Source organism: Acanthochromis polyacanthus, chromosome 12, assembly GCF_021347895.1.
Source record: "Acanthochromis polyacanthus isolate Apoly-LR-REF ecotype Palm Island chromosome 12, KAUST_Apoly_ChrSc, whole genome shotgun sequence".
Lineage (NCBI taxonomy): Eukaryota > Metazoa > Chordata > Actinopteri > Pomacentridae > Acanthochromis > Acanthochromis polyacanthus.
This window is the reverse complement of record NC_067124.1, coordinates 18,962,582-18,987,567: the sequence shown is the minus strand read 5'-3', so window position 1 is coordinate 18,987,567 and position 24,986 is coordinate 18,962,582. Positions and strand designations below refer to the sequence as shown.

General features: G+C 42.7%; 1 protein-coding gene across 4 annotated transcripts in view; it reads right to left on the bottom strand.

Annotated features, from left to right (window-relative positions):
- Window positions 1–24,784, bottom strand: part of cicb (capicua transcriptional repressor b) — a 38,400-nt gene extending 13,616 nt beyond the window's left edge. For 2 of the 4 annotated variants that reach the window (XM_022210850.2, XM_022210851.2), the window contains exons 1-6: window positions 24,562–24,784; window positions 14,834–18,785; window positions 3,214–3,363; window positions 2,902–3,076; window positions 2,205–2,316; window positions 1,922–2,104 (exon numbers count right to left, since the gene is read on the bottom strand). In XM_022210850.2, the coding sequence (XP_022066542.2) occupies window positions 1,922–2,104; window positions 2,205–2,316; window positions 2,902–3,076; window positions 3,214–3,363; window positions 14,834–18,647 (4,434 nt within the window). In that variant the 5' untranslated portion in view covers window positions 18,648–18,785; window positions 24,562–24,784. Of the gene's footprint in view, window positions 1–1,921; window positions 2,105–2,204; window positions 2,317–2,901; window positions 3,077–3,213; window positions 3,364–4,146; window positions 4,466–5,433; window positions 6,201–14,833; window positions 18,786–24,561 lie in introns of those variants that run through there. The other 2 variants (XM_051956887.1, XM_051956886.1) reach the window with 2 other exon arrangements.
- Between the last annotated feature and the right edge of the window lie 202 nt (window positions 24,785–24,986).

Below are 24,986 nucleotides of genomic sequence, written 5' to 3'. Positions count from 1 at the left end.
ACAAAATGAAATGTCCACAATAGTAAAACCTCACTGTAATGAGAACAGTCACTAACTGCTTAAACAATAATGAAACTCATCAAAAATTAATGTAATCCAAGGGGTTTTTTTTCCCACAAGATGCTACAAGGAGCTGAAGTTTGTTTCTTTCAGTTGCTTGGAACTATTTTTGCCTCACAGTTTGTTTAATACCTGCAGCATCAGACATCAGCAGGACCCATATGTGAGTCTTTAAAGAGAGAGAGTTGTGGAAATTCACACAAAGAACAAAAGCACCTGTAGCTTTTACCAATTATACATTATCTCAGAGAGCATGGAAAGCAGATATGTCCAGACCATGATCTAATAGCAGGTCACTCTGTGTTGGACTCCATGTCTTCACATCAGACAGGTGAGTGGTCACACACAGAGTAGTAATTTAGTTTCCAGCTGTTCAGGACGATTTGTCTGTAGCTCTTTTTTGTTTGTACATACCTACAGCATTAGGAGACAAGTTTCTCCAAAGACAGCGAGTTGCATGCATTTCTGCACAGAGCAACAGTAGTAACTTCATTGATTAGGTTGAACACTACATTATTCCGACACAGAGAAAAAGTCAATCGGGATCTAACAGCAGGTCACACTTTGAACTTTTGTTGATCTCAGACAGATGAGTGGCCACACAGAGCCACGGTTTATCAGCTTCAGCTTAATATTTTGTCACATCACAGCTGTCCTTAGCTTGAGTGCGAAACTTTCAGCTTCACTGTTTGAAAAAATCAGAAATCAACTGGGCTGTTAGTTATCTGAACACTTTGATCAGCTGCTATGAGTTTAGTTTTAGTCTGCTAATACAGCATTATGCCCCATACATCACTTGGTGTACTGACTAGTCTTGCGTGAACGACAAATATCGCATGTGTACCGCAGCACTCTCCAGCTTTGAATGCAGCCATGAGGAACATTTACAGAAAAGTGACCCATGTCTGACAGGGTGCCTGAATGACAGAATGCCGTCGCTAAACAGGTCGATGAACTCAGCAGTGTTTCGTGTCCCATGTTTGAAAGGCAGTGTCTTCCTGCCTGACTTGTGAAACAATCCACTTTGCTGTTACTGTGTTCCAAAGATGAAACAATCTATTGTTAATTATTTTAAAAAACAAAATGTGGAGACAAAGAGAGCAATCACACTCAGTCACTCCTGATTATCAGAGGCAGGCAGACAGATCTCGACTGAGTCGGTTTAAAAACGTAGGTCCCCATTGCATTTATTCACAATGGCTAATGCAGTGCTAAAGCTCAACAATGAAACTAATATTACAATAATCACAGTTTTGGCCTTCTAAAATTAAATGAACATGATCGATTGCAGTATTGACATTTAAAATGTGCTTTGCTTACAGAACAGTCCATTAAAAAACAGCCTATGTAGAGAGAATCACTTGGTTTCAAGTACAGTGACAGTGAATGCCATAGTTAACTCTTTTCATCCCTGTCTGAGTGAACTGCAGCTGCTTGCATGTGAGGAACTTAGGGAACATTGGCAAATAGTAGTAAATATTAAACTAATGATGAGTTCATTCTGACCAGTTTATAGAACTGATAACAGATAAAGAGTTTTTTCAAATGTATTTGTATTTTCAAATTAAAATATTTTACAAATATCCAGACTTGAATCACTGACGATCCTTATACCAATGGAAAAACAGGTTTCAAAAAGACAACTGCTCATAGTTATGGCAATGCTGTATCAAAATAAGGGTGTGTGTGGGTGTGTGTGTGTGTGTGTGTGTGTGTGTGTGTGTGTGGGGGGGGGGGGGGGGGGGGGGGCAAATTATGTGCTGGTGCAACCAACTGACAGTGCAAGGTGTGAAAAAGCTAGTCTGGAGCCCTGTTAGGTCGCATTTTAAAATTGTTTGTCTCTGCAAATTCATCTGTGTACCTGGAAGGCCAAGTCATGGTACTTCTGTTTCTCTTTGGGTCCCAGAGCATACCACCACTCCCCAAGAATCTTGCTGACTGTCCTGTTGTCCTGGTTTGGATGCCGCTGGTGCACCAATGCTCGATGGCGCTTACTGAAAATCATAAATGCATTCATTGGTCGCCGGATGTGGTCCTTCTCCCTCTGAAAGAGTGAACGACAAAGACAGAAATACATTACATTACACATTTCAGTTAAAGGAACGCTGAAAATTGTGATTTTATGGAAGCAGTGACGAAACTACCTTTCCTGGACTGCTCTTGTCTCCATCTTTGGGCAGTGCACTGAGGGACTGAGTACGTCTCTTTACTGGCGATGTAGAGAGGGGCTGCTCTGGTACAACTCCTGGGAGGAAGCTAAAGAAGACAGAAACATCCCTCTGTGTGAACCCTTCATCAGATATTTGTCTTGAGAACCGTATTCACATGCAAACCCACACATAGGGACTTTCTCTCTGCAATTTTTAAAAACTGAACAATGTTATCTTTCAAGGTGGGTATTAATTATCTTGGAGCTGCAAGTCTATCAGCTGTAGCTACAGAACACAAGTATTTCATCTCCAATGAGATACATCAGCAGATTCAGCGTAGCTCATCCATTACAATGGCTGACAGCCTGGCCACTGCCTTTCATACACTGATAGAGACCAGAGATGTAATGCTTTTGTTCCCATCTGCTTTGTTCTGGCATTGAGCTTTTCTGCCCAAATTAGAGCGAGGATACAAAAAATATCACACTCCCTTACTGTATGTGTGGGTACACAGCACCACACAAAAAAATGCTGTGAAGGCTGACTACTACGTAACCACTTAAACATACAGACAAATATAACATGTGAGAGTGCATACAAGTGCTATATGTATCACTGTGTGTTTCTCTAACTTCACAGTTTCACCCACAAAAGTGTAATAAAGCAAAGAAAAAAACAACAATGCTCTTACGGGTCATCCACGTCACTCTCTGTTTCACTGTCAGGCCTCTCCCTTTCTGCATCTCCTTTCTCCTTCTCTGGAGGCGGCTCATCAGAGCATGGGGGGGGCCGCAATGGGGGGCCTCTCTCTATGGTGGGAGGTGCTTCTGCAGGCTCCTGCAACAGTGCTGCCACCCCCTGACACTCTGAGGAAAAGCAACAAGAAGATGAAGACTAGTTCAAAATAAACAAGTATGGAAAACAGAACAGCAATAACACCCACAGGAAATTACATGAAACTGCTGATTACTCATTTGCTGATTACAGCAAATGTATACACTACCTGTCTTCAGACTGGCTGCTTGGGGGTGGTTGACTGGGTGCTGGCCCTCTCCTGGCTGAGAAGAAGCATCCGATTGGGTAGGGGCTAGAAATGGAACCAATGAATGCCAAGGGAAGACTGGAACAGACCTGGGCTCCACATTGGTCCACACTGCAGAGGAAAAGAGTGAGACCTAGTAATGTAGTCTGATTTCTGACTTAATAATAATATGCTGCCCTGTTCAAGAATCAGACTCGAAAAGCAGAATCTTTTTTACATTTACATTATCAAGGCACTGGTTTCTTACCACATCTGTCAGTGTAACACTCAGACCAAGGATTCAACCTACTCCTATGACAAACAATCATCTTAACACTAGTTTGCAATATCATCATGCATCTTTTAGTAAACACAACATAGAACTAGAATCAGACTAAGGCCTAGCACCTAAAATAAGAGTTCCTTTAGACACAGTGCATCACTCGTTGTCATTTTTGCCATCTAATCAGGAACTGGCTAGCATCTGGGATGGTAGATGAAGTGATATAATTACAAAATAATAAAATAACAATAACAACAACAACAACGGTCCTTACAGAACTACCAAGAATATCTATCCTGCCACAGAAGCACATCTTAATCCACTTCGCTGGTTAAGTAATTCCAACAACAGCAGATCTACAAAAGGACTCTCTGTTCTCAAGGGCAGACTGGATGGAGAACAGAAGCTATTACACTCTGAGACAACATAATATCTTTCATCATCATCTCTTTGTCTGCATTAATGAATACAACTCGGTACACATTGACACAGCATTTATAGATAAGTGACTACCCTGCATTGCATTATACTTACAACTAAACAACAACGTAACACTCCTGTGTGTACACACATTGGACCAAAAAGGCTACTGTGTTCTCATACAAACAAAAAGGTATATGACATGGACTAACCAAACATGCTTAATCCTTGGCGAAGATACTGAGGATTCTCTGATGAGAACATGGCTGAAAGATATCTTGGATATTTCTCAAAAAATAATGATGATATGTCCTTTTAAAAACTGTCTTCTACGAAACACATAAATACTGGTAAGGGAACATCCTTAATCCAAAAACATGAGCTGATATTCCTTGGAAGATCACAGATGACGACAAGCGCTCAATGGTGTCTGTATCCGTCTCGTCCTTACAGGTTGCAGTCATTATTCACAATATTTACGGCATCATTCCCCGGCATGATGAGGATCTCAAGTGTGGCAAGAGATGTATCCTTTGAGCAATTAAAATATGAGAACAGAGTCAGTCTCTCTGTGTCACCGAATGCCGCGATCTGATAACGCACACGGAACAATCAAACATCAGTGGACAAAATGTATTATAAACAATTGCAATAAGAAAGTAAATGAAAGTTACACTTGCGAGAATACAACAGTGTATAGACGACCCACTGAAAAGATGATTATGACCGAAGGCAACGTTCCTTCTCCCTTTGGTCTAATTACCCCCGATGCCCTCTCTCCTGTTTGTTTACATTACTACAGCAGCTTGGCCATGAAGGGGTTAACAAGGCCTCTAACCCATCCACGGCCTGGGTTAAAACATCCGCCCGGAAACTACGCAGTCTTTCTGAGCCATGTCAAACCGTGCTCTGCACTACAATACGATTGCAGGCAGGTGGGTTCGGCGTGTATTGAGAAACACATATAACCCCAAACTCAAACAGCGTAAGGGCTGATGTAATAGAGCACTCCTATCGATCAGGCAAACAGCGCTGCAACAAGCAAAATTTGGGGAGACCAACGCTAAGGCAATTCGTCTATTTTTTTTTGACTCGGTCGAACGTGAGCCCGTCTATTCTCCACGTGTTCACTGTTTACTTAAACGCCGACTTTAATACTTGCTGATTCATTTGAGGAACCCAGAGACGTAAATCTAACTGCCTCTCGCAATAGCCGGAGCCTCAAGTGCACCGCTCCAAATTGAACCATCCTCTCGGGAACGCCCCTGGTCGTGCACCCGCCGCACAGACACGGGCAAAAGAAACGCAATTGTTCTCATGTCTCAATTACAAAAGGTATATTCACACACACTCCGACCGCCAAACTAATCCAACGAGGACTGCTTGGCAAGTGAGTTACTCAGAAATACTAACTTGTTTCTCCCATTACTTGTCGCCGGAACCGCGATATGCACCTGCTTTAACCTGGCAATGTAGATACGACCAAAATCCAAGCTCACCTATACATGACCGCCGACCAACTTGGGTTTGTCCATGTTTACTACGCATAAGCAGAAGTCGTGGTACGTAAATCTGGCGCATTCATCCATCACCCTGTACTTACGAGCCCGCTATCCACCACTTTGATATGGTTTCAGACAGCCATCAAACATGCCAAGCTCTGATAGCTCTCAGCACGCTGTCTAATTTAGCAGCTCCAATCCCACCTAGCCAATCTAGTCAAAGACCTAATGTTAGCTAGCAACTGATGAGACCACAGCACAGCGATAAAAGCGACTACGGTGAGCAGTCCTGGCACCAATCAGCGAGGAGAAAGGGGATGAATCGCAGTTGCTGTTGTATTTTTCTTTCTTCTTCTCGGTCCGGCTCTCACTGCATCAAACGAGTGGCCGCTTGAAGATGCCCGACTGTGGGACCCGAACCCTCTGGGAGGTGGGAATGAAGGGAGGGGGCTTTAACAACAACCGACATTAGGTAAAAGCCGTTTGAGAGGTCCGTCCGTCTGCAGCAGGTTAGCTAGCCACTTCGTGAGGACGACATCGGCGCGCACACCGTCCAGTCCGTCTAATACTTGCGTGTTACGAGTGCTGTTTTAGTCCATAGAAGTCCTCGTATCGCATCTCCGCGGCTCCCTGTCCGACTTTACTGCCTTATTTTCGTCTCGTACTCTCTCTCCCTCGCAAGCCTTGGCCCTTTCTTTCTCTTTCCCTCCCTCTTCCTCTTGTTGTAAACTAGGCTGCTTGCCCCCCCCCTCCCCGTAGTCGTCCCCCTCCTCTTCTCGTCCTGTCAACCTCGCCCTGCCTTGTCCCGCCTTCCTCGGCGAATCTCACTCGGCTATTGGTCAAGGCTGCCACCTGTCATCTGCCCGCCGCGAATCCTGATTGGCCGCAGTGTGCGCTGGAATGCCAGTCATATGCAAATTACACCCGGCTGTACACCCATAAACTCTTCTCATCTCAATATCTGAACTTATTTTATATATGTGAAACTTTTAAAACAACTATGTAAAGTCACACTGTTGTTTCCATGTCAGGTGCCGTAGCTGGCGTCCAGGCAACGCCTCAAAAGTGCGTATTTTTGTGTTCCTTTTCTTAAGCCCGCTCCGGTTTCGTATCATTGGATGAGAATTCGTAGTAAAGTTTAACTGATGTGTGAAGGGGCGAATCAAACGCCGACACTCAGATGTAGGCCAACCAATGGCTTAACAGAACTTAAGAGACGATCCCTCTCCTGTACAAATGTGCGGCTCTAGCTGTAATGCCCATATAGACCATCCATACATGGAGGCGTTATTGTGCTATCTGCTGTTTACCTGCCACGCTACTGTTGGTCTCTCTAAGTAATTACACTGGGGATGAACGTTGATGAAGACTTTCGAATAAATATGGCAAGTATATAGGATCATTCTGCCTGATTTTAGTGTGGTCAATTGCAGACATACATGCTCACTGTTTAATAAATCAGATTATTTTAAGAAAGGAATATTAAGCCATTTCAACCCTGCTTTCAGAAACACAGAAAAGCAAAGAGTATGGAGAATAGTGATGTAATTTTCCACCATTAAAAGCCCTTTCAAATCCCCAAACAAATTTCCATCTCTCCATCATGCAAATGTGCCTCCTCCAGGCAGAATTTAAAATGTTCTGATGCAACACTCACAGGAACAAGTAGAGAGAAAAAGAAGAGAAGAAATGAAAACAGGAGAGTAGGGGTGGTTAGAAAGAGAAGAAAAAATGGGTGGAACAGGCTAAGAGTGGAGAGGACCAATGAGTAAAAATAGCCTGGGAGTCATTTTCTGCAGGAGAGGCAGGGAGGGAGGGATGGGGGTGAAGAGAAAACAACTTGTGAAAACAGAACTTCTGTTAAAGGGAGGAAGGGTACAGGAGTCACAGGGAAGGGAAGAGGATGCAAATGCACGATATGGTTTCAGAGTGTACCATATGAGTCAAGAAGTCATGCACAGCTTAGCTCATGAACCCATAACTCAAATACAATACAAGGAGGGGTTTAACTACTGCCAGCAGCCAGTCAGCACATCAGGAGCTTGGGATCTGACCAATAAAGTGGTGAGAGACACTGGGTTCTGCTGTCCTCAGTAGTAAAAAAGTTAACCCTTCGAGTCCTGGGTTTAAATAAAATCTACATGTGGATCAGTGGAATAATATAGGACCAGTAAAAGAGAATCAAAAATCTGAAACAAAAAGCTGCTTCTTTGTAATGTGCTCCATTGTGGCTGCATTTTTTTTCTGCTCACCGCCATCAGTAGATTATATTTCATCATTTAAAAATATGAGGCGGCTTGTATTCTTTTAGGTCTAGGGTATTATGAAAAGATTCAACTAATAGGCAGTAAACAAAGAGACAGTGTGTCAGCTGAGGTCTCAACAAATCAATCCCGTAAATACAGTGTTTTAAAAAAGAGGGAGTCGGAAAGCTTGGCTGAGTGAGTGAAAGGGAAAAAGGGCAGAAGAGGACAGGGGTGGAGATGAGGGATTACTCTGGCTGCTTAGTGGTTACAACCTTGACTAAACATTACAAGCTCTTAGTAATGAAATCTAACCAATTATGCAGAGCAGACTAAGAAGTTTTTCCAAGAGCCTGGCTTGAATATGACTAATTTTTGGTCCAATTCATAACAAAATATTGCAGATGTATTTATGTAAAAGCAGAGGACACCATTTTGGTCGTCACAGGTTTGAGAGCATAAAGGATGTGTTGGTAAAATAAGAAATCTGAATGCATGTGCATAATGTTGCACAGAGGAGGTGAAGCAAACATCAAATGACGGTGGAAAACCACAGAATTTTAGCACTTAGTCATATAAAAGAAAGATAAGTGGTGAAGACTGGCAAGAGTAAAGGAGAGGGTGTGAAGGAAAACAGCAAAAGAGAAATTCCCTCTAAGCTAAGCTTAACTATCTCACCCTGCTGCTGTGCTGGCAGTGCAATATCTGTGTAGGTGTTCAGCAGCTTTCTTTGGCTGTCTCCTATTGCAGACATAATGCTTTGAATGTGCATATGTATGCATGTCCCTAACCTCCAATTACATCTGTCAAATACCATGTGACATCACACAAGAAACTTTTCCTTGTCCTCTTTACGTTCACTGGCACTATGGAGGTGGAGTGCCACCTTCACTCGCTCTCCTATCCCATCTCTCTCATCCCTTAATTCATCTTCCACCCCTGTGCTCTGTGTCTCTCCCTCCCACAACCCACCATTTCCTCTATCCAATTATAACTTGATCCACCATTTCTTTGCTGTTACCATGGCAACAGTTATGTTGGGCACAGGTTCCCATGTTGCCCGTGGTCACCGGTCTGCCACTGACCATCACCATCTAATGAATTTAAAATAAACTTAACCAATCAGTTTTATCAGGCTTACAGACATAAAGGGGGACGTCTTTGTAAGATGCAGACAGCTGTTTTTTTCGGCCATTGGACGTGCACATGGCTTTGTTGTACCTTCACTGAAAGTAAAATAAAACTGTTACTTTATTTTATGTTTAATGTTGCAAAGGACCCCTCTATCATTTAGTACTGAGGAGACTAACATAACAGTTACAGAGATGGGATAGAGTCAATGCAAAAACTCTTCACACTCTGTGGCTCCATATGTAAACTCATTAAATGTCTTCCCAACAACACATAATTAGTAATAGTAAAAATATATGAAGCACAAACTTGAAGCCAGTGTTTGGAGATCCAGATCCCTTCATCTACTGAGTGAAGGAACTTGTAATGTATGTGTTTGGCCATTTGGGGGCACTACTAGCTTGCAGATAAATGGCTAACAAATAGTCTGCACCAGAAAACGAGTGCAAAGAGTGTGGAGCTTGAGATTCAAGGGAAGGACAGCAGCAGAGTGAGATGGAGGAAAAAGATAAGAGGTAAAATCTAAACTAATGTCATACTTTAGCATATAAGGAAGACATAAAAATCATAATTTGGTTAGACGACAGAATGTGAGTTTGACAGCAACCCCAAAAAATCTGTAATAAAGTCTGAATATCGCTCTAACTTTAAGTCTGGGAGCCACATCAGACTTAGAAACTCCGCTGCATCAGTGCGTTTTGCGAATATCCCCAAAGTATGCTTCACCCACTAGGAAATGGGATTATCATAGCAAATGACTTTTGTGGTAAGTCTTGAAGGCTTCATGTGTGCCTTAGTGCCAGTCTAGATGGCTGTGTGATCCAGATGTGGTTGTTGCCATGGCCAGGGAGGATATGCAGGGCTTTAAGCGTTACGTAAAGCAGAGGCGGGAGGGGAGTGGGGATGTTATTCCCGGGTATCCGTATCCGGGTAGACCAGGATGAAGAGAGTGGAGTGGAAAGGAGGGGAAGCAAAGCTACTGCATTGTAATAGAGCAAAGGGTTAAAAAAAGTGTCATAATTGTTTCAAAAGAAAAATCAAAAAAGAAAAAAAGAGGAAGGCGAGAGAACAGACAAAAAGATGTATCCAAGTACAAAGTAACAGCGTGAAAAAGTATTCACGTGTGTGACATGTTTACTCATCAGTGTTGCACAAACTGAGTGTGCACGTTGGTCTATTTGAGTGACAAAACGAATGAATGAGATAGAAAATCAAGCACATTTCATAATATATAACAACTGTGTTGCAATTTTACTTTCAGTAGTTTCTAAATATGGAATACTGACAAACGAGCAATACTGAAACAATTATCTCATATTCAATGACAATGAAAGTGCAATAAAATATGTTCTGTTCGAGAAACAATCATTCACATAATAATAATTATGCCCACAGACGTAATCATGCAGCACAGCATGTTAGATGCACTGCAGTTTCTCTACATGGTCAAACAGAGACAGCTACAGTTTCTGTTGGTTTGGATTCAAGAGAACAAATGCACAACAAGAACATCATATACATTTTCTACACTGACTTTAGGGCTGAAGTGATAAAAGCTGTTGCTCCAGAATGTCCCACACACTTTTGAGAATTTTAAAAAGGGAAATATTTACTGAATAAGTGGTGATCATTGGGGTTTTAATTTTTTTAAAAATGAACACTGCTGGAACACTTCAGTCACTGTTAAAATAATAATTTGAAGAAAACCCTCCAGTTAATCAGGATTGTTTTTGTTTTCGGGAATTGGGACCCAAAACACTGAAGACAGAAAAAAGAAAAGGCATCAATATCATGTTGTTGGTGACAATGTGACACATGTAAGCATGCTGAAGCTCCTCCTCTATCAGTGAAAAGCACACACACACACACACACACACACACACACACAGTAGCTGCTATTTGTATTTATGAATATTCTGTGTTATGTATAAGCTACATCAGCGCAATGTTTGCTTTGTTGCCATGGCAACAGACGTTTGGCGCTCAAACATCATATCCGGTATTCAATGATTGACATTTTGTTACTCTGTCTTATAGACACACACCACATGCATCACACACGTGACAACATAAAAAAAAAGAGTCTCATCCTTCACCTTGTCGGTAACAGTTTTCAGCCTGCTCTTTCGACAGTTTTGTTTTGCCAGAAGTTGCAGGGATGCTTAAGCAGACATGTAATATATATAGTCATCAGCACATATTAGGAGGGAAATCACGCACACACACATACACACAAAACACACCCAAATACTCGTATATGTAGCTTTGTCTTAAAAGTGTATGACAGCGTCTGCTAAACTGAGCCAAGGGATACTATCGTTCCTTCGGAGTGAATTAACAAAAGCAAAGCATTTTAATGTGTTTATGTAGGATTATACTATGGAGAAAGGAGAAAGAACTCACTGATTACCTATAAATAAACTGTATGTATTCCAACCTGCTTCCTTCTGTCTTTTTACACACTAAATATGCACTTTACTCTATGATCCATATGGTGTTAAATCACACTGGTTTGCTGTATATCGGCTAAACTGTCTCTGTGTTAACTGCAAGATTATTTCAAAACAGTTTAATTTATTCCTGATGAAACCACAGCTCCTCTCTGACCAAAGTAACAAACTGAGCATTTGATTTGCTTTTTTTTTTTTAAATTCATGTAATTGTTGGACTGTAGTTTTTAAAAACATTTTTAAAGGCCTGATAAATCCTAAACCAAATCATAAATCCCCCACCAGGTCATTTTGTTCTAATTGCTGAAATGTTAACCCACACGGGAGAATTTCAATACTGTCAAAAGATTTTGACATGTACAGACGTGTACATTTTAGCACAAATGACCGCATTTATACTGATACTGACTTTGCGTACTATGAATTATATCATTATCATTATACAAGAGACACAAATTTATAATGCAAATACTTGAAGCTCAAGAAGTGTCAACATTATTTTTGTAGAGGGTTCAGAGTTCTGATTCATTTTTCTTTTTGCAGAACATTTTCCAGTAACTCCAGAAAATTTAAAAAAGTACGCTTTTATAATATATTCTGACAGAAACAGTATTTCACATAATTTGAAAAACACATTTCATGAGCTGACAGGAATACACAAACACCTACACAGACTTGCAACATGCGCGCGCGCACACACACACACACACACACACACACACACACACACACACACACACACACACACACACACACACACACACACACACACACACACACACACACACACACACACACACACACACACACACACACGCTGTGCAGGACGGTGTTCTACTTTCCCTTGTATTTCACACTCTCCTATACCCATACGCAAAAACTCGCACACCCCGTCTAACTCTACAGAAAACACCCACATATGTTGCTCACGATCACACACCAAGTGTGCATGCACTCACACAAAGAAACACTATTCATTCATCCAGCATCTCTTCAGGTGCAAAAAGGGGATCTGAGGACAGACCGTACACTCAAAATGACAGCGCTCCCTTCCCTGTCCACTTCCCTGTCACACTTGTGAGCACAAAGATAAGAACGTAAACAGTAAGGTCAAACGGACTTGGTGAAGTAGATTACATTAACTTCTACAGTGTGTCCACATACACCAGAATGGAAAACTATGCTCGAGTTTGAAGCGGATTATAAATAACACTCTCTCATACACTTGCACACACACATTTACATGTGCTATAATACACCGTTTTCCCACATGACTTTGAGAAAAAAATTCTTTACACACCCACACAATACACTGAAACTTACACAAACACACACACATTTAGAACCCAGCCCACAGTGGTATTGCCAGCCAAGGAGGCCGTTCAAACCTTGTTTCACTATATTCTTACGTGAGTCACTGGTAAACAAACAAACACATGAACATACACACAGCAAGAGTCAACAGAAATAGTTTTGTGGTGAGTAAGAACACTAGTTAGGGTCAGGAAGTCAGCCACACACCCTTACAATAATAAGTACTTTGGCCAGATTTTTTCAAGAAATAAACAGGTGAAAGAGTTACACAAAACTTGCATTTTATGTCTTCATCCATGCTCCCATCTTCACAGAGGCTTTCCTCACTAATTCTCTGATCAGAACTCCTTTTTTTTCTCTTAACTTAAACCGAAACCACTGGCATACATACTGTTCATTTAGCCCACACGCACACACTCTCCAACATCGACAAAGCTAATCCTGCATCATTTACAGTCTAATCCCTACAGAAAAACAGAAAAACACCAGTGCATGTATGTCTATGCACACATTTTCTCTTTTTGCACTTTTCCTCTCTCACACACACACTCATACACAAATACCTAGAAATTATTTTTGCTCTTTTCAATTTGCTATAAAAAACAAAGCCAACATTAATTGAATTTTTACTTTAGTAATTTTGTTATTCTAATACCATTTGGCTGTAAATATTCTAGAATACATGAAAAAAGTCACCATCAAAAGTCAGAGAAAGCAGGATATATCTTTGGCACTTTACTGAGTGCTGAGCATTGATTTTAAGGAATAGTACATTTTTAAACATCGGTAATGATGCTAACAAGCCTGGTCCTGATCTGCTGAATCACAGGTGCTTGTTCGAGGGCGTGCATGGATCATGTGACCTTTAAGTATTTAGTTTAGTGTTACCAACAGGCACAAGGATGATGATCAGACCATATGGGACAATAGCACGCTAGCTAACAGGGGCTTCTTTCACTGGGCCACAGAGGCAGCAGCATCTTCATGTGAATCAGGCCTTCTATTACAGTGCAGGTGTCATCTGTTCTCAGAGAAGTTTTTGTAGAAAATTTAAAAACATTATTTTTATTCATTTTTATTGAAAATAACTATGATTGTTTCATAAACTATTGTTTAGCAGAAATCAGTGTATCTGCTGAATAAAACACAGCATAATACTGGCTGGTTAGTACTCAGTGATCAGAAATAAACATACAGAAAAAATATATACTTCCTTCCTTTCTATGTACTTTCTATGTACTATGTATTTGAATGGAAAATGTAATTTTAGAATTAAGACTTATTACTTATAAAGGTTTAAAACAACTCCCTTTCTTAATTTCCTTCGATTTGATTGAGCGTGTGTGTGTGTGTGTGTGTGTGTGTGTGTGTGTGTGTGTGTATGCCAAATACAGAGAAACTTGTATCACTATATTTATACTAATTTGCTCAGCATTCTCATTATTGAATTTTATGTATTTTAAAGTAGCTTCAGCTAAATTCATATTAATGCAAAGAAAGTACAGAATACATTTTTTTCTTTCCTTCAGTACCTTCCTTAAAATTTAAGGATTTAAGTGCACAATTAGTGCATTTCTGTTTCATTTTCTAAGCAAAAAAGTATTACCATCTTCCTGCAAAATGTGGGCTACCAAGCCATATGTATATAGATAGATCGATACACCACACACACAGACTGCATAGAGAAGTTATTTTTAAATTATGTTGATGAACTAAATGAGGCTAATTATGAATTGAAATGCAATGATGTGCTATTATTGATACACTGTATGGGTCTGCTACAAAAAAGTTCTTCTCAGGTGCTAAATTTTAAAAATTGGGATTCATTAAATTTAGAAAGGAATATTTCTTTCATTTTCAATTGTAAATACAGAGCTGCAACTTTATATATCAAGCAGGACATTTATTTCTCTTTATGCTGTAAGTCTTTAGTCCACTTTAATTTGTGAAATTCAACTCATTGTTCCAGAATTGAACCAGAACAGATTATATCTATATTTTCTGACACAATGCGTTTTTTTTAAAATTATTTTTTTAATTTAGGATTTTTGCTTTTTTTAATTCATTGATTGTGAACATGCAAAAAAAACAACTATCAAATAATATGCTTATTTCACATAATTCCTTTCATCTGCTGTTCTTGTAATACCTGCAATCCAACTCATATATTTCAACGTAGCCCTGAAAGTTTCTCCTCATTCATTCAAAGTCACTAACCTCTCATACAAACTATAGCCACACATTTACGCCAGTTCTCACCTGTGCCAGGACGTCCCATGATGATGTCCTTTCGTGGAGCAGGGTGAAGGCTTTCTGCTGGCAGGATCAGGGGCAGCAGGGCAGTGGGAGAGGGGTGACAGGGAACTGGCTGCTGGACCTCACCACCAAATCCTGGGCCCCTGTTCTCCTCATGTTCACCGGAGCTGTTCGTGCTGCTGGGAGCCGGAGCTGTGACCGTTGTGCTGACAGTAACTGACAGGGCCTGCAGGGTGTTGGCGGGGTTGTCAGTGGTGGGCAGGGAGGAAGGTGTCGGGGAGACGAGCAACAGAGTTTGGGCTGGACTCCGAAAGAGGACGGTGCCGTTAGGTACTGTGGCTGCGGCAGCATTAATTGGGACGGGAACCTGAAGGCCGGAAACTGACTGAGGATTAAGGGGGGTTACGGCGACATCTTTAGATGAAGTGTTATCTATCTCCCCCTCATTTCTATCTCCTCCTCCTCCTCTTCCCACGGGACACTCTGTAAATTTTGCCAGGGGGACTTCGGGATTCCTCACGATGACAGGGGAGTCCCGTAAGGCCTGCTGGGATATGGGGACCACACGACGGGGCCCTCCATCTGCAGTAAGAGGAGAAGGAGGAGTTGGAGACACCAGTAGAGGAGGAGGGGAAACAGCGGTGGAGGATGGTGGCCTGCTGGACGAGAGGGTGGCTACTCCTCTGGGTCGGGAGAACGTGGGTGTGTGTGTGCAGGAATGTGAGGCCAGTGTTTGGGGGGACAGCACCCTGAAAGAGTTGTTTGGGTCTTCCTGTTCCAGTTCTGTTTTGGGAGTGTAATCGTGGTGGTGTGAGGGGAGAGGTGGTGGAGGAAGCGCGTCTGGCTTTCGCTTGCTGGGGCTCATTGGGACTGTAAACGTCAAGTTGCTGTGGAAGGAGGGCTGGATGCCCGATGTGTGTCTCTCCCTTTCTCCTCCTCCGGCTGGGGTTGTTACCTTACTGCCCCCTCCACCTCCTCCCCCCGTGCCACTGGGCTGTCTGTGCCGCCGGTGTTGCAAGACCGGTGAGGCAGTAATCGGCGAGAAGTTGGCTGGCCTGAAACCAAACAGCGGGGAGGGTGAGGGAGAGGGGGCAGGGGAAAAGGGCGACTGGTTTGAGATGGGAGAAAAAGAAGGGGTGCCAGAGCGGGAGCTCCCTAATGACACAAGCATGGTGGCGGCCTCACACTCGTCGAAGTCAAAGCGTGACGATAGGTCATGAGGGAGGAGAGACGGGAGGACCAAGCGGGGTCTAGAATCTCCTCTGCTACTCGTCTCACTGCTCTCTCTTGATGTGTCATCCCACTCAAATTCACTGCTTGCTCTCCCCCGGAGGTCAGAGGGGGTGACTGTCCCTGAGCTGCTGCCTCCTCCTCCTCCTCCTTTCTCTCCACCTGCTGCCTCCATCTCTTTGGTCCTCATGGACAAATGTCTAGAGCAGTATCCTCGACGCTGAGACTCCTTCATACAGCCCTCCCTGGAGCACAGCCTCCTCCACTGCTTACCGTTAAACTTCTTACGGATTCCATTAGGGGTGCACACTACATCACCCTTTTTGTATTTTTGCTGAGCCAAGGAGAGGGGAGTCCTGGAGCGAGAGGAGGTAGAGGAGGACCCCCCGCCTAAAGTAGGAGTAGGGTTCTGGGTCGGAGCGGTCTTGGATGGAGGTAGGTTGTTCATTTCAGACCCCGGTAAGCCAGGGGATGGGGATGGCTGAAGACTAGCTATGGTGGAGAGGTGTGGGGGTCCCAGACTCCGCACCACAGAGAGGTGGGGGGAGGAGGGAGGGAAGCCACTGGATTTGGGGATTACGTTTCTGTGCTGAGAGGTCCCAGAATTTGCTATTGGACCAGTGGTGTGGCCCATGTTAAAACAAGACACTTCAACATCCTCTTCTGAAGTTTTAGACTGTTTTTGTCTTTCTCGGTCTGAGTAATTATCTCCGCACCCATGACCTGTGCTGGTCATTACACTTGCAGTGGCAGCGGAGGAAGGTGAATGTACATTTCCATAGGTATGCCTTCCTGAAACCCCTTCATGTGAAAAACCATGACCCAACCTCACTCCACCTCCCAGCACTCCCATTCCAATGCTTAGCTGGCAGACTTCCCTCTCTACCTCCATCTCCTCCCGCCGCTCCCTCTCTTCCCGTTCCCTGTCCCGTTCTCTCTCCTTTACCCTTCCACCATCTAAATGTGAGACCTCCCAGGGAGGGATGACCAGTCTCAGGCTCTGTCGGGACACCCATACAGCCTGACCATTTGCTTTCCTTTTCTCTCCCCCTCTCCTACCCAGAGTTTCTCTCTCTTCATTCAAGAGCACCTGGTAAGGAAATGAGACACCTGGGTGAGGGTCCACCTGACCAACAATCCCCTCCCTGTACAGCAGAGGACCTCCTTCCTCTCCACCAAACGGCACACACACTTGGGTCCCAATAGCAACAGGTGCCATGCCGGATGGGGGGGCATCCAAAATGAACTCCACAGTGCACTCAGCCCCTGAGGATGATGTTGTCATGGTTCCACCATAAAAAGGATATTTAATAAGGGTCTCCTCTCCGTTAAGCTGGACTTCAACAGTATCTGCACTCACTTTACGCACTACCCCTGGTCTAAAGACTGATGATGAGAGGCAAGAGTCTCCAGTACCTGCAGTCTCAACACTACTCGCCACAGTCCTCTTTATCTGCCGAGCCAGAATTCTCTGGTTCTTCATACCTTTGGCCAGAGCTTCAGCTAGCCCCTCTGCAGGACTGGCTTCTTTAAAGTGCAAGTTATGGAGAGGAGCAGGGATGTGGGAGTTCTTCGGATGAAGTTTTGGTCCTGTTGCTTCCAGTACATCCAGGTCAGTTGAGTGCTCACTAGCTGTATCAGTGGAAGAGGAGCATACTGAGATAAGGGTCCCCTCTGATTCATTTTCCCTAGTTTGGGACACTTTTTCCAAGGAATCTGTTGTCCTGAAGGTTTTATCCTGCATGGAGATTAAATGATCTTCTGTTGCTTTGCTATCCACAGCTAGCATTGATGGCTGATTACCTGAGCAATTATTACTTTTGCTATGACTGCTATTGATAAAAGTATTCCCAGCACAACTGTTACTACTGTTAGCTATCTTCTTAATATCATTTGTGACATTACTGTTATTACCACTACTGGCGCTAATATTAATGCTATTACTAATATTGTTACTATTCATCAAATTATTATTCAGACTATTCACACTGTTACTGATCTTACTGCAGTAACTGTTATGTATGAGTGCAGGGCTGGAGGTAGGAATGGTATTCATGGCACATGCATTGTTAGTAAAGTGTTCATATGTGTATTTTTTCTTGGGTACACGAGCCTTAAATGTGGCCGTTTTCCTACTGGAGACTGAACTGGGGCTGTGATTTGTGGTTAGAGGGGGAGTAGCTGCGGAGATTGGTGCCGGGGCAGAGGTAGAAGATGCTACAGAATTGGTGGGCTTGGTGCTATTTCCATTCGTGCCCACTATCGCTTCCTTTTCTACCTTTTCTTCTGCTCCCTTTCCATCATTCTCAACTGACTCCACAGGTTTGCTCAGCTCAGTAGGCTCCCCCTTTGTGAGACTATTGCTGTTTACGATTGGTTCTTCGTTAGAGTTGGCAGTGGCAGAGGGTGGGGTGTGTTTGCGCTTGGAGGGGGTGTTGGGTGTGTGCTGTGTGGTTTTGACAAGCGTCTCCCTCTTGACTCTTTTGGGGTCTTTCTCTTGGAGAGGCTGCGAGGCCCCTCTCCTCCTCCCCCCTCTGCCTCTAGTTAATGGGGGAGAACGCCCTCTGTGTTTCTTTAATGATCTCATCTCTTCTTCGCTGTTCACAAACTGCTGTAGATTGTGCAACTCTTTTTTTTCCACTTCTAAAGCACTCCTTATAATTTTTTTGTCCTCTTCTACTTTTTCTTCTTTTTCTTCCACTTTTCCGTGCTCTGTAGTTGAAGTCTGGAAATGAAGAAGGAGATGCAGAAGACAGGTGGTCATTTATTATTTTCCTGATCAAAAATTGCTGAGAACAAAAATGTTGTCATACCCAGAAGGATGCTACAGTTCACTGGCTATCAATCAATATTTGAAGTATGTTGTCATTCACCATCCATGCCTGCCTGACTCTCTACAAAGCGCCTGCGTGCAAGTCTCTGTGTAGTTGCCTTTACGCAAGAATTTGCATTCTTAAAGCAAGCAAGCAATTACAAAAACATTGCATCATAAAACTTTTTTACATGATGACTTCATGAAAATAAAGAACACACAGTCATTTGTATGAGTTATTGTGTTAGCTTAGCACAAAAAAGTCGAAAAAATAAATACAGATTTTGTGATAATTATGGTAAATTATTAATTTATTTCTTTAAAAGAAAGAAAGAAAGAAAGAAAGAAAGAAAGAAAGAAAGAAAGAAAGAAAGAAAGAAAGAAAGAAAGAACACTGGCTTCAATTTGTCTCTTAAATGAAGATTACATGTAAAGTAAAATTTGAAAGCATGCAGACAAAATTATGTCTTTATCCATCAAACACACACACACACACACACACACACACACACACACACACACACACACACACACACACACTGTGTTTTTCTATCATTGTAGGGACATACCATTGACTCCCATTCATATCTAACCCCTAACCCTTACCCTAACCCTAACCTTAACTCAGACCAAAACAATGGCTAACCCTAAAGAAACGTTTTTGCACTTTTATTTTTTTCACTAACAACAACATGGCCAAGAAAACACTGTTTAAACTTGTGGGGACCGAAATGAGGTCCCCACAAGTGACATTGTTTTCGGTTTTCCTACAGTTGTGGGGCCATTTGGTCCCCACAAGTATAGCCAGCACCTGAACGAACACACACACACACACACACACACACACACACACACACACACACACACACACACACACACACACACACACACACACACACACACACACACACACACACACACACACACACACACACACACACTTGTATCTACTGTGACATGACGAGGTAGCTTTCTGACTCTTTGCAGCGTAGACTCGATGCTGCATGATCAGCTCGGGAAGAAACATGACATACATTATGACTTCTATCAGAAGGAAAAAGACTGACTGTGGCCTGGGTGAGGTCACCCTACAGCATCAGTGTGTGAACGAGAGACAGCGCGGTAGAAATGTGCTGTTTGTATGTTTGGTAAAATAGGCTGTTCCTGTGGAATCGCTGGGAATTTCCACATTCATCCTAGCCCTTGCTGGCCCTCACTCACCCTTTCTCAATGTCTCAGTCTTTTATAGTCATATTTTTGTCACTCTCTCTCTCTCTCTCTCTCTCTCTCTCTCACACACACACACTTGTACTAAAAACAATATAATCAGGATAATGTGCCATGGTTAGATATGCCCAAAATGACTTAAAAGGTGGTTAAAAGATCAGGCACTCTCACTGAGCAAGATTACAGAGTAAACACAGTGACACACAAAATCAGACACACATTTGTGCACTCGTACACAGACGTGTGCATATGTGCTGCCCTTGATTAAGCCTAGAGACAACTGCAAATGCCTGACGTCCTACATACACAGATATAGATGGAAATGCACACTAATTTAGACAGTGCATACACTCACACTGGGAAAGTTTGTTACACACACACATAAGGTGACCTTACTCATAATATTCAATATAAATGAGTAGCACTGTATATTCCATTTTGTGTTTTACAAAAACGCATTTCTTCAGGGTCCTGAATGACTAATAAACAACCGAAGTTTTCTACACACTCATCACTGACTCTGCATTTGACCTCTACTCAAGCACAACACACTATTTATTATTTAAACAGACTTTAATTTTATTACTAGTTCCAGATTAATTACTCTGTATGTTTAATATTTTGCTACATACTGTCAATACACAGCAGTGAAATGTATCCATTTTGATAATTTCCTACATATTGTCTGTCAATACCTATACCAATACTTATCCTGATGTTTGCTATTTCACTGCAATAGTGCCATGTGTGTAGTTTCACACCTGGAGTTTATCTATTCCACTGTAACTGTGAGGCTTCCTGCTGACACGGAGATTTGGAAACACCACTCTATTTATAACTGCAAATTTATCGTTAACTACAAAACTGTTTCTAAATGTATGCAACAGAAGAAGGTGAGCCGCATTCGAGTCAGCTTCAATGTGTGGAAAAAATTAAACTGACACAAATAAAATACAGATTTTTTCACCATGTCATTACACAATAATATACATACAATTAGCTGACCATACTAGCTAATAACAAAACCTAAATTAATAAAAGTATGTAAAGAACACTTGCAGAACATTGCTTACTCTCTAATTACTGCAGATTTTTGTAGGGGGGAAAAAGATTTTTGTAGTTTTGTAAATGTCATGTTTAAATCGTCCATCCCTGACAAATCATGGGAAAGAAAAAGGAAGAAGAACTCCGAGTAAAGGAATGTACCTCCTCCCACTGCCAGGGCATATACCCCCTCATTAAAGTAGGTGCCAAAGCCTGGACTGGGAGTGCTGGTTACTGTAGAGCACTGGAAAAGACAGGAAGGAGTCAGAGCCACATGGCTGATGGACTGGTTAGCTAAACAACTCATGAGGATCTGATCTTAGCTTAGAAAAATGCACTTGGTCATGCTCATGGCCTCCCAAAATGCTCTAGGCTTTGGCTAATATGCCAGTGGCAGGCATGTGTGTAGAGTCACATTTTTGTAACTTTGAAGGTAACAGATGGCACAAAAGATTGTGTTCACACAATATAGAAAAAGAGTTTTATAACTAGACACATACCTAGTTATATTTTCATAACTAGGTACTTGGTACAAGTTTACAACTAGTAACTTATAAGTTACTATAGAGGTGCTTATATATTTTTGTAAATCTGAATAAGTTGTAAAAAGATCTTTTAACTCTCAGTGTTCAGCCATCTTTTTAAAAGACCTTTAAATCTATGTGTGTGTCCAAGATGCAAAAAGCCAGTCTAAATCAAAAAAGTCTCTCCAGGGTGCAGTTTTAGTGCATACATTTTTAATCAAAAACATAATGATAAAAAATTCTGATTGTCCTCTGGGCTGAATGCGGACGGAGCAGAGAGGAACTCAGTCATAATTCAGGTAGTAAGCTGTGTACACCTTTCAGCGTTTGAGCAGGTTCAGAGTCCGATATTTGCTGGTCTGATTTAAAGCTATTGTAAATCTTAAACAGGCAGATATTTACATCTCCATGGCGTTGGACTGGACATTTCCTTAAACAGCAAAAGGTGTTGTTTTAACCCGTAAATATACAGGAGCACAAAATGTAACCCTCCTCCACATCCAAGCAGCTAACTTTACACACACTAAATGCTCTCGCAGGAATTTACAGTGCAGTCATGCATATACCGGTAAAATCTGACTTGAACCTGTTTATTGTCACACACTCATGCATTCATTGTGCGACATAAACACTCATCCACTCTGTAAAAAATTGAATGAATAAAAACTTCTTTCACGATTCCTCAATTTTGACATGAGAAACACACATCTCAGTGCTGATTTCTCGGCAGGTTAGACACAGATGCATGTAAGCACCAAATATACACAAACACGCAGCACGGTCATTCACAGGGAGTCTTATCTCAGCATCAACACACACAAAAATGAAGTTGTACTGTATACAACCCTAATAAACCTCAACCTTGATGCCAGTGTATTCAGTCAGTTACAGAGATTTTAGCCGTTGCTCCACCAACATGGCACAGGATGTGTGTATCAGTGTGTGCAGAAGATGAGGGACACTGGAGCTGTCAGTAGTACAGAAGGTGTCAGGCTGTGTATGGCTGTCTTTAGGTTGTGACTACTTTGTTCAACACTGCATTTGCACCATATGCCACTGCGAGTGTATACGTAGTTACCAGGCACACTGCAGCTCATCCCTCTCCTAAAACCATTTTATGGGTGTCTGTATGGGCGCAGGGCTGCAGTGACGAAGACAGAGATGGAGAAGGAAGAACATGTGATGGTATGGCAGAAGAAGACAGAAGTACGGCCATGATAGCGAAGCCTACCATGGCCCTTCCTACACTTCAGCATGGCAGGGTGGCTTTGCCCTTAACTGGGTCACCAGGGAACACACTCACACATGAAACAGCAAAAAGGAACATGCTGTCTGCTACACACACATGCATGCACAAACACACACACTTTGATGAACATGCTCATGAGTGGGCTGTGATTGTACGGACAACGTGACACAATTAAAAAACAACATGTTAGGGTATTTTTGGTGCAGCAAGAGGGTATGAGTGCGCTTGTTATAGAGAGCATCCATTGTGACGTAGGATGAATACAGGCAGCTGTTAAGTGGATGGCATATCTGACTGTAGATATATCAATAACAGAGTAACAACAAAGCCTGGAATGCGTGCATTCTGGCCCCTATTGATCAGAGGCTGTAGCATAGATCAGATGGCAACTGTTCCTGTTTAGGACCAAATGACAGAACTGCCAATGGCACATCAATGGCCAACTGCTCAACAAGCTCTGCAAAGATGCCTACACTATCGGGGCCACACAAGGGCAATAATGAGGATATGAGGAATGCAGGAAAGAGGATGATATTTGAGGTCCAAAAGTCAAAAACAAGCGTTAAAATTCCTGACTGAAAATACAGCAAAAATGAGAATGACAAAACTGTTACAAGCTGCTCAGTTAGAGATGCCAAGGGTACACTGACAGTGACTGCGGGATTGCGATGCAGAAAAGTGGAGTGTCGGCGAGGGAAAGCCATAAAAACATGGGATGCTTCCCCGGCTTCTTTGCGCTGATCTCGGCGAGTACTACGAGAGGCGCTACACAATGTCAAAGGAGTATTATGACTCGAGGCAGTCAGGCGGTCTGCTGTGCAGCACACTGCTCGGTAACAAACACAAACAACCGGTCTGTGGTGACGTTTTTATTACCACAACTATACGAGCCCAATTCTTCATTATACGATGTTTGGCATGCAAACACTCACTATAACGCCCGGAGTGGACACGCAGCCACTCCAGAGACGCTTCCTCAGTGAATTCAGAGAGGACACTGACTGTACAGTTATTTTAAAACTTAGAAAAAGCAGAAATCTGTTGATGTTTCGCTCTAGTAAGCAGCTCAGTAACGTTAGTAGTGGTGGCTGTAGTAGTCGTAGTACGCAGCAGACTCAAGTACCAACATAATGACACCGACAGCAAGACCACTAGGAAACGGGATGATATTTGCTCTCTTGTTTTCCCATTTTCTCCCACGTCCATTTGTACACGAACCGAACAAGATTGTGTGGCGACAAGAAAGCATTTGGGCTGCAATGCTGCAAATAGGTCGGTTGTTTTTTTTTTAATACGCTAACGCTGCTTCACGTCAAATTTGAAAACTACGGTGAAAGAAAAGTGCTCCACACTAAACCCAGAATTGTACTACAAGCCGAATAACGCTGTAATGCTTCTTGGTCGTCCGTGGGACTGCGGTAAAACATTTCAGAAAGTTTTTAGGCTGTTACACACCCACCCCTCCCCTTTCTCAGCTCTTCCTCGGCTCGCAAAGCGTTGTCACTCCATTTCTTCGGACGGTAGCGGAACAAATGACCGACCGTTGGCAGTTGGTTCTCGGTTCTTGCTAGCTCGCTACTCCTGGAAACGGAAAATTTGTGTCAGTTTAGCTGCATGGTCTCGTGCTAACTTAGTTTCAACTCACCAAAACAGAGCTTTTCTCCTCGCCAGAGAAAGATTTATGGTCTTATTTTGCCGATGAGGAGGCTCGCACAACTCTTGGTAATGTCCCTCGGCTCTCGGCTTTGACAATTGTGCGGTCCGGGCTCACGCTTCACTTTTCCTCCGCAAAACATGTCTTTCCCCCACTGAAACTCAAACAAGGATATAAAAAAGTATCGGTCTTCTTTTCCACTACAGTCACAAAATGGTGAATGAACAACTAACAGCTGGGCGAGCTGACCAATGAGAGATCGCTGACAGGTACAGTAGCCAATTAGCGTCGCTACCATAGACCAAGGGGCGTGGCGGGCTGTCAAAATCCACTTGACAGACAGGCGGATTCAGCCAATGGCGGCGGGGGCACTGCGCCGGACCGGTGTCTTGTCCCAAACTTTACAGTATCCAATA